General features: G+C 37.8%; 1 protein-coding gene across 7 annotated transcripts in view; it reads left to right on the top strand.

Moving 5' to 3' along the window:
- NAALADL2 (N-acetylated alpha-linked acidic dipeptidase like 2) overlaps positions 1-13,711 on the top strand; it is a 365,473-nt gene that overhangs the window by 238,479 nt on the left and 113,283 nt on the right. For all 7 annotated transcript variants that reach the window (XM_057369378.1, XM_057369377.1, XM_057369376.1 and 4 more), the window contains one exon: positions 10,456-10,606. In XM_057369378.1, the coding sequence (XP_057225361.1) occupies positions 10,456-10,606 (151 nt within the window). The remainder of the gene's footprint in view (positions 1-10,455; positions 10,607-13,711) is intronic.

Below are 13,711 nucleotides of genomic sequence, written 5' to 3'. Positions count from 1 at the left end.
GCAGTGGTGACGGGGAAAGAATAGCTTAAATTGCCTTTTTCTGTTCACTAGCAAACAGAATAAAATTTCCATATTAAAACTCACTTTATTTAATRTAAAACCCTAGTTAACTTGTTGCATAATACATTTTACAGAACAATTCCCCTTCAGGAAAAGAAGCCATGGGTGGTGTTTGATAAGGTTCAACTCTCACATGACAATAAGGTCATGGCCATCACATGGGACCTTTATTGCTGAAATCCTGTCACCATGAGCTGTTGTGGTGAAGTGCACCGACAGTCTCTCATCCAGATTGATCAGCTCCTTAGTCTTCTGTCAAGAAGTTCTTCTTGACCAGGAAAATCTCTCCTCTCTTTCACTGTGAGAACATAAAGTAAGAAATGCCCTCTGTTGGCCTGATATCCTTCCTTGGCACAGGTTGTGCGTAGGGGAAAGAGGATGGGTTACAAAGCAGGTATGAAGCAATGTTTTTTTCCCCCTGGTATCCCTTTTCCTAAAAATGGCAATCATAGGTGTCTTGACTCCCTGAAGTCGAAGATATATCAGGAGCAATTTAATTACAATCACAACTATTCTGTGAAATGGGGTATTTMAGTTCAGAGTCTGTTTATCTCTGCAGTAGCTTTCAGTGATGAGCTCCTTTGTATAGGTCCTTAAACATTTCTTGATATGGATTTGGACATTTGGAAAAGCATGTATATAAAACTCTGCTAATGCTTTACCATTTATTATGAGAGAAAAAAAATCATCAAATACATGTCCCCAAGTGCCACATCCAGAGGTCTTTTAAATCCCTGCAGGGGTTGTGTCTCCTCCAATTCTGGGTGGCCTTTTCCACTGCTTGAGAACACTTTTGGTGAAGAAATTTTTCCTAATGTCTAGTTGAAACTTCCCCTGATGCAATTTGAGGCAGTTTCCTCTCATCTATCACTTGTTACTTGAGAGGGGAGACCAGCAAATGAAAGGTCAGAAAGCCTGACTTTTAGTTCCTTAGCAGTTTGAGTTTATTGACATTGAGGGTGTTACTGTGGTGTAAAGCTGGTGCAGTTAAATGCAGGCTTTGGCACGATGATTTCAGTAACTACCAATTTTCTAAACAGAATGGATAGAGATGCATTTTCCATTAATAAGTGATGCAAAAGTGAGCTTGCCCTGTAACCCTGAACTGGCTTCCTTGACCTTTTTATTTRTAAGCAATAGTAAATACAAAGATTGGTCATCACTGTCAGACAGTCACCAAAGAGAAGAAATTAATGGGTGAGATCAGATATTTTTGTTTGTGGTTTGTTGGTTTTTGTTTTTTTTTTTTTCCCTCTCTGTCTCATTTGCAAACCCGTTACCAGAGAAAAAGGTGGTTCTGAACATGGAAATATTCGCTTATTTTCTATAGTTTTCTCTCCTGGGCTAAACACCAGGGCCTGTGATTGTCATCTTCATTCTGTGTCAGACCAATCATTCATTCCATGGCCCTGCAGCATATCACAGTATTGAGATGGAGCTTTTATTTGGGTTTTTAGGTTGAAGGGGTTTGGTCTGGARTTTGTTTGGTTTTGTGTTGGTGTTTCGCTTTGATTTTTTCCCTCAGATGAAGTTGTGTATTCCTTAAAGACTTTTCCTGCAAGTTCTGTCTTAGGAGTCACAGTGGTGTAACAGATGTTGACTGATCATGAGTTTTATTGTATCTCTTTTTCATTTGTCTTATAACTGCAGTATTGTGTTTGTCATTTAGAAAGTTCAGTGGAGTTCTAGGAGCTCTAAGTGGTGCTAAATCTTTTCAGTGGGCCCGTTGCAGGGAACTGTGTTTTTTTTTTAACATACAAGATTTCAAAAGATATTTCCTTTTGGTCTTTYCTGCCCCAAGAAATTGTCAGAGAAAGACAGAAGTACTGTGCTGTCAATGACCTAGTTGAGGAGAAGAGTGACAGAGCAAGAGTGTTGCTATCACATCTTTCTTAACCACCCTTGGAATGACCTTGTTTTGGTCTTGTTGTTTTCCTCTCCTAATCACTACATGAAAAATCTTTGCGACAGAAAGACGGATATATTTTTCACATTTTATATTTTTCACTCTGTTTTTGAAGACAAGGGAAGGATATAATTTTGGATTGATGTTTTGGAACTAATTGTATGCTGGTGTTGCTGAAGAGGAGCTGAGGGTTGTTGGTTTGGCCCTTTTTTTGTTGTTTTCTCTTTAACTGCTGGTGAATGAATGACTTTGTAGTGCTTTGTGACTGCCAGACTAATCCAGCTGCCTTCCCTGTTCCCATCAAGTGCTTCAACCTTGGACCTCCTTCGTGTAGCTCTTTCTGCTATTTCATTTTGGTGAAATGGGCTATTTAGTAGGTCACAGGAGGAGGCAGAGCTCTGTTTCACTGATGTGCTGAGTGGAAAGCGGTGAAAAATAAAGGACCTGGGAAGACACAAAAGCTGCACGTGTTGGCTTTTTCAGCTGTTGTGTCTTTTGTGCAGATTGCCCGCAGTTTTGCTGTACCAGAGTTATACATTTAAGTGGTGCTTCAGTTTATTACACATTCCACTTTAAACCTTGATGTTGGGTATGAAAGATGCATTCATGATGTGTCCTGTGTAGCATAGCTCATGAATAAGTTCTTGTGGAAGAAAATTCTAGTTTCTGAAATGTCAGTCATTAAACRAAATTAAGACTAGCCTAATTTTTAATTTTGGAATTTCCAGGGGAGCTTCAGAGTGGAAATCAGTACTGATAATTTATAAAGAACTTTTATTGCTAAGGTTTGTAATAACTTCTTTAATATTTATAGTTCTTGAAATGACTTGATGCACTGGGGCACATTCTTTATGATCATTTCTTTTATCACTCCTGGTTTGTGACTGTTTTTCTAATAAGGAAGATAAATAAGTTCATTCTGAGTATTGATTTACTTAAAGGCATGCTAACCAAGTAGTTAAACACTGCTCTTTTCCATAAATGAAGCTAAAATATTCATTAACCAATTAATAATATTCAGTTTTCCTAACTGATATATAGATATGCCTGAGGCTTACATATAGCACACTCTATATCATTGCATGTTCTACTCGGAAATATAAAATTAAATAAAATGTAAATTAAAAAATACATAACAATGTTATACAGCCTCAAAAGAGACTGTTATATTACATTCAAGGCATTATTTTAAAAGCTTGAAACCTGGATGCAATGTAATAGATCAGGAAAGAGTTGAGCAGGAATTATGTTTTGTACATGAGGTGCAGAAGGGTGAGGAGTACCTGACGCCACAGCTTCCTGTGTAAGAAGTGCTCTGTGCTGGGAATGAACTCTAAAAATTTGATTTGCTAATCCTAACTCATTTTTCTATTCATAGAAAAACAAATAAATGAGAAAAAGAAAAAAAGAAGTAAGGGGACATTGGCAGTTTTGACTCTGGTCTGTGACTCTGTTGGCAATTTGGTGGATTTTGGATTAAAAGTTGGGTAGAACACATAAAACCCAAAAAAGGGTCTAATCAGTTTATTCTTGATGATTTAGCAAGATTATAATTATATCTTTGTGTAATTGTTTTTTGTATGATGGATCTTCAGCTTTATTCTCTCCGTAATGGAGTCTAAACATAGACTGGAATAACCATAAACATAATCAGAAACAACAGTTTCAGTGTGAGCAGGGAAATGCTATTGCTTTCTGGAGGTTTCTCATCTGGACATTCACACAGCCTGTTTCYTTTTAATGTTTACTGAATATTTAATGATACTTATTATGCACACACTGTTCCTCTACATGCTTATTTAGGAGCGAGTAGTATTTCCTGAAGGTGTAGGAATGCAATAGCAATATGAAAGGCTTTGTATTATATACTCATCAAATAATGAAGCATTTTTTTCTGGACTGTAAGCAATTCAATTATTTTGTTTCTGAAATAAATTAAGTAAAGCTTATTGAGTCCAATCAGCCCTTGTTTCTGGGGAATTGTAGTTCAATTTCATTTTTAATTAGATTGAACATTGTGAATTTCTTAGCAGTGGTAAGCAAGATCTGGCAATAAAATATGCACTCAATTTGTATTAAAAGTTGCTAAAATCTAGTGCAGGGAACTGGCAGTATATCTGGCTTATGTTTAATTGTCCRAATATCCTATTGTGAAAAATTCCATTTTTAAAAACTGCTGATGTGTAACAAATTRCTTTTCTTTGATAAAACTGTATAGAAGACGAGCAGACAGCAAACAGGAAAAAGTATGGGACAGAACATTCAGTTCTTGATAAGCTTAATACTGCATCTGCATTTAGAACCAGGATGTAATTTTTTTTTTTTTTTTTTTTTTTCTGGGCAAGGATTACAGAATTGAAACAAGATGGTTTTTGGTTCAGAGAGGGTGGGGGAAGAAGCCCCCAAGGTTTTTCCTCAACTGCCAGAGCTGTCCAGGGGTCAGTGCTGAGATTTCCAGTCAAACCAGCACACAACAGACTTGTGACCAGTGTTGATTTAAAGGCCTTCTGTCCTTGGATAGCACTTAYCAGACAGAAGAATGTAGTTTAAAATACAGCTGATGGTAAACTGATACACAAAGTGACTTCTGCTCATCACTGCCGTATAGCCCCATTGCTCAGATGCAGACTTTTGTGATTAACTTCCTAAAATTTCTTCATTTCCTTCTTGCTTTTCTTCCCACATTCTGTAGGACATCCAGGAAATACAAAAGGAAAATCTCTCTTTCATAGAAAKAATTTTTTAGATATTAAAAGAAGGACAAAATTCTGAAAATTTAAAATTGTGAAAGACAATTTTTGCTTGGAAAGTGGTTAAAGAAGATGTCTTAAAAAATCTTAGATATCCATGTCAGTCTTTCTACAAATAAATGCACTTTATGTTATCATTTCTCTGGTAGCCTTAAGGTCTTGCATGATACAGAGCAACTCTTTGGTTTTGTGCTGTTCCTATATATGTCAGTGTATGTCAGAAATAGTTTGATAAATTCCATTGCAATATGTTTTCCCCCTCTTAAGACCTTTATGGCAGCAGCCTGTCATTTATGACACCTCCATGTGTGCATTTAGAGCTGTTTTATGCAGCTTAATCCCTCTCCCAGCCCTGTTTGTTCAATATCACAATGGTGCCATTCCTCAGACAGGGACAGTGCTTGATTTGCAGAGGAAAGATGTGTTCCTTTTCACACCCTTGAACTGGCTGCATCCTCCATCCCTTTTACAGCCTCAGCTCAGCCCCTTGAGGGCTGATCAGCAAAAGCCAAAACCTCTTCAGAGTTTTGCCACAGAACTCCTTGGAGCACTGTCCCTAGATCTTCGTGATGGGGAATTAAGCATTGAGTAYAGTATTAAAAATTCAAGGTGGAACCAAACCTTATTTTTAAAAGCATGTAATTTGGAAGAGTGGTATATAAATGAAAGTATGTGTATTTAAGTGGGGTTTTTTCCACCTTRAGTTTTGTTTGTGTTACCACAGCACCTTCCAAGTGCTCTGTATTACAGCAGCATCTGATTATATCCACAGCATCCTAAATCTCACTTTTCTACTCAAACAATCTGCTACAAATAAAAGGATGTTGTGTCAGTGAAACGGTTTCCAACAGTTTAAATGTAACTTTCTCCTTGCTTCCTCATTTTATGTACTGTCAATTAGTCAAATGAGATGGGAGATCCTTTCAGAGCATCATGGTTTTAATTGGGACTTGAGTAGAAAGGAGTAATTAATAACTGTTAACCTGTCCAGTAAAGCCGTGTCGCAGATTAATGAACCATGTCTTTTGCACAKTGCACATGAATTGAAAAATGCAGCTGTTAAAAACTGATTACTGTTATTTGTGTAATTAATGCTGATCATTGCACTGAAGTATAATGACAATAAGAGATTTTTTTTAATTAATATATTTTATTTTAAGCAGAGGAATAGGTATTAGGTACCCATATTATTTTTGCGTGTATTTTTGAGATACTGTCTTTCCTCCTCTTGTGTAAATTATTGTGTAAATGAGATAGAACTCTTAAATGCTGTTGTGCAGCTAATTTATATTGTTTTATTGACTATTATGTAAGGATGGAAAGTCTGAAGCCTTATGTAGGAGAGGTGAAAACAGAATTAGATCAAATAAGAAAATGTCACTGGATTTGTATTGACCCTAGTAATAGTAGGGAACCTAAAGGAATATTAAGAGGTCTGGTTCACTTTTTTTTTTGTTTCTTTTTTCCAGCAGTAAAATTTGATTTATCAAAAGCAGAAAATCTCTCCACAAGTGGTGGAATGTGTTTGAAAGTTGCTGTATTTTAAATCAGGTTTTCCAGTCCCTGTTAGTGCTACTTGTTTTGAGTAAGAATAGAATCTTTCCCGATGGCAAAGTCACTTACTGTATGGAATTGTAAGCCAATGTCTCTTGTACTGAACTGCTTTATCTTAAATAATGTATCAGTCAATAAAAGAACAGGTTGTTCTATGGATTAGGGAACAGGTTTTTCTCAGCTCTGTTTCTTGAGGTTGGATTTTGTGGTGTCTTGTTTGTGGAGAAGTTTCTGTATTCTTTTRCATTTGTCACTCTTTTGATTTCTTCCATGTTTTCTCCCCCTTCCATTAACAGCTAAGCTCCCCAGATTTTATTAATTCCTTCCCAGTGATGTGTAACAGCATCTGCCTCTTGTCTACTCAATATCCCATTTCCATTACACGTTCAGGGAATGTACTGAGCTACCTCCTCATCTGAAATAAGTTTTAAGTTGCCAGCTGATCAGTGTTTCAGTCATTTCTGTGGATCAAGACACTTAAATGGACAAGATTAGAAAGAGGACTCCAGAAGTCTTAGTTAAACAGGCAATATTTGTCAGTAACGGGGCTGGTGTTGTACCTCGTAAAGCACAGCCAACAAACTGCACTGCTGATCCCCCATGGAGATACCCATCATGTCTGTACAGCAGAACAAGATTCTCTGAAGGTTTGTCCATTTTTTGGGATCAGTTGCAAATACAGTGACAAGAAGTACAAATAATGAGAAGCTATTTCAACAGCCAATTAGGAGGTTGATGTAATCCGCAGTTATCTGCATCATTTTTTTTTCTTACCCTGATGCATTCGGAAGCGTTGTTAACCATCACTGTTAGGAAACTGCTCTGTTGTGATGCCTCTTGTCAGCTAATCATTCATTTCTACTTTCTAAATTATTTGTAAGMAGAATTGTTGCTGGGAATAAGTGGAAGGGGGAGAAAAGGTGYTCATTTAATTTAAGCCATTAGGGTCTTGCTGGATGAGAGGATCTAGAAACAGATCTAAGCTGTTCAGGTGCAGTGAGAGAACAGTGTAGGAAATCCTTTMTTGGCTGTCTCTGCACTCGTCCTTGCTGTAATCCAGGTGAGACCGAGGTGTGATGTGATTTTCTGCTCTCTGCCCATAAAATCACAGCCTAAACTCACCTCCAGATGTGGCTGCCACACACAGAACATCAGAGTAATTGCTCTGCTCTGCTCCAGTCACACTTTGTTTTCAGCTGGAACACCTCCATGCCTCGGTGTGCACGGTTTTCATTTTCTGAGGCTCTGGGGTTAGCAGGTAACCAGTCCAGTGCAGTCCCTGGAAAGTGATGAAAGCTGATTGCCTGTTTGGTTTTGTGCTGTTTGATGCTTGGAAGGTGCAAGGATGCTCTCAGCTGGGAAGAGACCAGGGAAAAAGATCTTCAGAATGCTGGACTTTGCTCTCAGGTGATAAATCACAAATAGCTGCTGCATTTCCTGCAGGTCATCTCAGGGCAGATGGTCTCTGTTCCTGTGTGCCAGTGCCAAAGGGAAATGTTTCCTCTGCCACACCTCAGAGATGGCACTGTTAAATGGAGAAGCAGCTTTGAGTTTTCCCTCAGAGCCATACTAAGTTCTGTGGACTGTTTCAATCYGTCTTTTCACTGCTTCAGCCATATCATCTTTAAAAGGCAATTKAATGGTGCCTGATGGTTTGTAGAGYTTACAGGGCTAATCTGTYCCCAGGTAYATGACAAAGCCTTTGATAAATCAGCACGTGTCTCATATTAGATTAAATTGAGTCCAGAATATTTTATGGGWTGATTTAATATACTGAATTGAAACAGTTACATTTTTGGAAGTAACTCTAAAAACTGAGGACTTAAGCAGTCATAAGTAACTAAAGGGTTAACAGTGGGCACCAGCATCTGTTTTCAAGAGTTCTCATTTTTCAGTTTGTTCTGAGATGTTTATGGCTTTGGGAGAGGGACAATGCATACATCCAAAATCATAAAGAGCAGGTTTTGTTGTTTTATGTTTTTGCAATTTAAAATAATTCATTGACTTGAATAGATGTGAATTGGTTTACCTGTAAGAATTAATCTACAGTCTTTTGCCATGTAAAAAATAAGCAGTGCCTTCTTTGGCTTCTTTGTTCTCGGACAATTTGTGGCTGGTAAAGTGTTGGCTTATTTAAGATGAAAATGGAATCAACAATGAGCATTTATTGTTGATATGGTTGTGCTGTCACTGTTGTAAAGTTAAAAAGCAGCAATTATAGCTGAAATCTGAAAGCTGTTTTGTAATTTCACATGTGCGACACAACTCCTTACTGGAGATTGTAGCCATGGCAGCAGTGGTTGCTGCACTTTGTGAATAACAGACATGTAGTTACTTTCTCTCAGTGAAACTGAGGGATTTAATAGTGATGGTTTCTTTTAAGCACAAAGTTTTAAAAACTCTCTTTACAAAAAAAAAAAAAAAGTCTGTATTTCCTTTCTCGTGTGCTACGAAATAAACCAGGGATTAATAAAAATATACTGGATATGGATGCAGGAAAAGRCAATTGTTATTTTAAATCCTGCCTGTTGCATCATGTAGCTGTGATGTGTCCCTGGTTCTCCCACCCTTTTGTGCTATAAAATCCCATCTGAACATCTGAATACAAACATGAGTTGAAAACAGAACAAAACAACAATAACTGAACCTTTGCCATTTGGGTAATCCTGATTCCTGCATTTCATTTAATTCTGTAATACGGTTTTAACCCTTTACATTTTTAAGCATCTGAGCTGGTCACTTCTATCACTCCCCTATTCATCTGATTAGAGTTCTCTCAAATAATCCCTTTTCATCTATGGATTGCTTGTTTAAGGTAGGTTAAGATTAAGTGACTCAGGTTCAAATTGCATCTGCTTATCTGAATTCAGATGAATGTCAAAATCTTAGCAAATCACAATATTAGATATATTTACTTACAGAAATGGCAAATAGTAGGTTGCTATTTTTATAATATGGCAAATAGTAGGCTGCTATTTTTATATTTCTTTCTGTCTTAGCTGTCGAGTAAAGCAGAGCTGAACAGCAAATGCTTATGAGGCTTCAGCTGAATTCCATATATTCATGTAATTTACATACTTTTAAAGCCACAAAGAACTGTGGCATAAACATTCCTTAATACCAGCAGCTAGGAGATAAATTGAAAATTGTGTATGTGCATACACAGGAAAAAATGAAGGGTCTAAAATACAGAAGGAGGACAACTGAGCTAAGAAACAGAGTTGTGCAGAATACAAGTTCTCAGATTCCTGTGAAATCAGATTTGTGTAGAAACATCATAAACCTGTAGTCATTCTTCWGACCATTTGGAGACATTTGGAGTCATCAGTAGAGCAGCACAGTGAATAGTCAGATAATCCTTAAATACCTGAATTCTGTCTGAACTCAGTGAACTTTGTATCACTGAGTAGTCTTCAGTCAATTCCTTATATGCAGAGCATCACACAGAAAGGTCATTTTATGTCATGGGAGTATTTGCCACACTACACTTGATTTCATCTGATTCAGAATAAAATCCCCCTTTTTTTTCAGTTTTCTGTGAAAGAAAAAAACCTGATGTTTTCCAGTCAGAAAATCTGCTGCAAGTTATGGTATTTGGATGCTTTTTTTGTTGACTTTGGGGAAGTTTGCTTGATTTCTGGCCCAGATCTGTGGATTTTTGGGAGCTAATTGCCCATTTCAGCTCAAGCTTTGATGTTCAAATAAAACAAAATAAAAGTTGTTTGTCTGACAGGAGGCAAACCCCAGGATTTGGGTAAGATAGATTAGGTTTTTAAAATTCAATTTAAATTTCTTAATACTCTTTAAACTCCTGTTTTCTCTCTGAAGAGTAACTGTGCAGAAATCCTCTGCAAGATGCTTCCAGTGTATGCAAACATTCAGTATGTGCTATGCCCTTGAAGAGGTAAACTGAKCAAGAACATCTTGCAGATAATAACGTGGAAAATATGGAAGGCCAACTCAAGATGTTTTAGTGACATTATTTTCAAAACTGAGGCTTTTTCAGGGAGGTGTTTATATCACATGAAAATCTGTTGGAGTGCWACAAGCACTTGGGCGCTGCAGCTTTGTGTGGTGAGAGCGTGGTGCATGGCAAAGCCTCTGTCTCAGAATGAATAATTAAAATAATAATGATGTTTTCTGMCACTGTTGCTAATGGTCACCTCTGTTGCTCTGTTCCCTCAGCTTTCTCTGCTGGAAGATGCAGGGTTTGGTGGTGTTCTGCTTTACGTTGATCCCTGTGACCTACCAAAGGCTGCAGATTTGGCTGATAAAGCCTTTATGGTCTCCTTGAACAGYGGAGGAGATCCATCCACGCCTGGTTATGCCAGCATTGGTGAGTACTGCTCAGGGTTAGCCACTGAATGGCATTTTAATTCTCTGTGGGTTCTAAGTGTGGGGGTTGAGATCCTAAACCAAATCCTGCCTGAATCAAAACCTCTTGAGTGAGGAAACACTGTGTAACACTGCTTTGGGTGGAATCTTCAAGGAAAGAATCCAGTCTCAAAAGGGCTTTAAGCACAAAGTCTGTACTCTAAATAATCTATTTTATTGTGTTTTGTATTCAAGTATTCACACACAGGACCTTTATTGCTACCTGCTTATTCTTATCCCATGAACAAACCCCCAAAACTCTGAAGTACTCATCCAGTGGTTTCTCAGTCTTTTTCACAGCATCTGTCCTCACTGAAAGAAATATTCCCTTAATTCTGTCTGCCACTTTCATTTCTGGCCTCAGAAATGAAAACTTTTGGTCAATAGGTRCAAGTGAAATGTAATTAGCCATTTCTATTTTGAAAGTTTTAAGAAAAAATAATGTTTTTAGTGTCTGTGTGCAATTGTCACTTGAATAAGATGTTCAAGCCTTGCCTCAGTTGTGCCCAGGTAGACTTGTTTATTAATTATGCTTCTCCAAATACATGTATTTGGAAATACAGAATTGATTTCAAGGAGCAACATCATCTTCTATAATTTTATTTGGKGTTTTTTTGAAGCAACATTAACAATAAATGGAAGCAGCAGCGTATTTGACTTGTATGTGCTACTTAAATCTCCATTCTGGCAGTTCAGTGAATGTGTGTTCTGCTTCTCTGCAGCTTTTTCAGCTTTACAGCCCTTTTTACTATCTAACTATTTTGAAATGTATTAAGCAGCAGTCCATGAGTTTGTGGCAAGGCTTCATCAAGAATATTTTGTCCGGTTACTGGCTCAGGCATCTAAAGTTTGACTTGAATTGGCACTAAATCARCTGAGGCAACGTGGAGATACTTCATGCCTAGAATGGCAGAAAATAGAAATATTTGCCTGGTTGTCAAAGAAGGGTGTTAGCTATTCACAGCATGAATGCCTTGACAGCTCAGTGGGAAAGAAATTGCACATTTTCTCAGTGTCTCAGCGTACCTGACCCAGTGTTCTTAAAAGTGCCCTGGGAGCTACAGAGGTAAATATAACACTCTTGAAGCTTTATTCTTGCTCATTTCATGGAGCTATTTGAAAAACAGTTTGTGGTGTCTCTGTCTGGCTGACTCCTTAATGTTTTATTTACCCTGCATGAAAAGTAAAGCTAATTAAAACAGATACACCAACATGAAGATGCCACTTCAGTGTCTGAACCTTATGTGTTGGTTTTCTGTCAGTAAGTGATCTCATCTGCAGCATGCATTTCAATCTGCAGTTTGGGAAGGAGAAGCTTGATTTTATGGGCAGTGGTGTTAGAAGTGCATGGATGGTTTTTGGTAGAAGCCTTAGCATGTCTTTGAATGGTTTTAAATGGTTTTAAATGGTTTTAACTCTCTGAGCAATGTTCCTAAGCAGGAGCAGGTCATTTATATTTTGAAAAATCATTTCTGTTTTGATCATTGAATGCAATGATGAGCCACAAAGAGCTCCAAGGAATTCTTGAGAAAGCTCTTTTTTTATGGTTCTGTCACTGGAAGGTAGATAAGATGGAGATAATTTCTATGTTTCTGGTGATGATCTTGCTTCTTTGGAGACTGAACTGACTTTTTTAGAGGCAGTTTTTCTGGGACAGACACAAATACTCCTGGACTGCAGGCTTTTCCCTGGGGGATGCACTTGGATGTCCAGGGGTTAAACTGCCAACATGTGGAATAAAAGAGCCAGAGAGCCCGAGCTGCCCCTTTCACTTTGATTCACAGAGGGTAATAATCTCTGGAAGGGATTTTATTGGAAGCTCCTGCTTAAGTTATTGGCATATCTTTGACACCATCTGCACTTCACACTTTGCCAGCAGAACTGTTACTATCACAATCTCGGGGCTGCTCCTACCAGCATTCTCCCTTTTTTTTCTGGGAAATTCCTGGTGAGATGAGTGATCCAAATCTAGTCCTGAACTTGGTGAATAAAAGGTAGGAAGCTTGGATTTTCACGCTTCTGCCAGTGTTCCTCACGTTCTTTCAGTCTGAACACAAATTTCTCTGTGGTATCAGAGTGCTGGAATGCTTCAGGTTTTTCCTAGAAAAAAAAGTCTTTGGGTATAATTTACAGATCTTTTCTCAAAGTTGACAACATTTTAAAATGGGATTTATGTAATAGTTCAGAGAGAATTTTTGGAGTTCTCATGAGGTTTCAGCTCACATTTTCTGTTTCATGAAGATTAAATGCTGCAGTTCTGCATATGAATCATCTTGAATGTATAGAAATAGCTTGAGGATGGGTTTGAGATGCCAGCTACCTACGAGTAGAATGATTTTATTGATCTCTGTTYAACAAAGGGGAAAAAGTAATGATGAGAAGGGGAACTGAACAGCACTTATGCAAAAGTTTCTGCAGCTCTGTTCCATAATTTAATTCTTCTCAAGACTTTTCCAATCCTAAATCAAATCAGTCCTGAAACAATCATATGAACCTCTGTGAGCATCAGTTCTGTCTGTTATTCTGAGTGCCAGAGACTAGTGTCCTTCATTTTTGGAAATCTTTCTTCTGTATTCCTGCTTTTGAAATGAAATAGGTCCAGGAGGGTAACGCTCAAGGAATTAAATGTACAGGATTAATAAGCTTGAGAGGGAAATAAGAGACTCACATGGCAAAAATTGTCTGGAAAAKAAGGTTTAGAAGAGTAGCATAAAACTTGAGCAACTTCCCCATCTACTTTTCTTTTTCCATTTTGACTTTTTGACTGCTGCACTTCCTTTCACCCACCTTTGTATGGCAGACACATATTAGATTTCTCCATTGCCAGACTTCAGAGCTGTTCTAAATCAAATTTGTTTCCACACAGGAAATGGCTCAGTAAACAAAAATATGGATAGAATCTATTTGTCAATCCTACTATGTAAATAGAAAAGTGGCATTGTGATAAGCACTAAGAACCCTGCCCAGGAGATAAGGTGCCTYATAATAGAATCCCTATCTGTGCAGTGGGGGAATAGAAATTATTTCATGAAGAGTTTAGATGGCATCATGGAAAATACTGTGAGCT

This window comes from Malurus melanocephalus, unplaced genomic scaffold (genome assembly GCF_030028575.1).
Source record: "Malurus melanocephalus ecotype Western Australia unplaced genomic scaffold, MMel_1.1 scaffold_108, whole genome shotgun sequence".
Lineage (NCBI taxonomy): Eukaryota > Metazoa > Chordata > Aves > Passeriformes > Maluridae > Malurus > Malurus melanocephalus.
The sequence above is the reverse complement of the archived record's forward strand: the minus strand, read 5'-3'. Positions and strand labels throughout refer to the sequence as shown.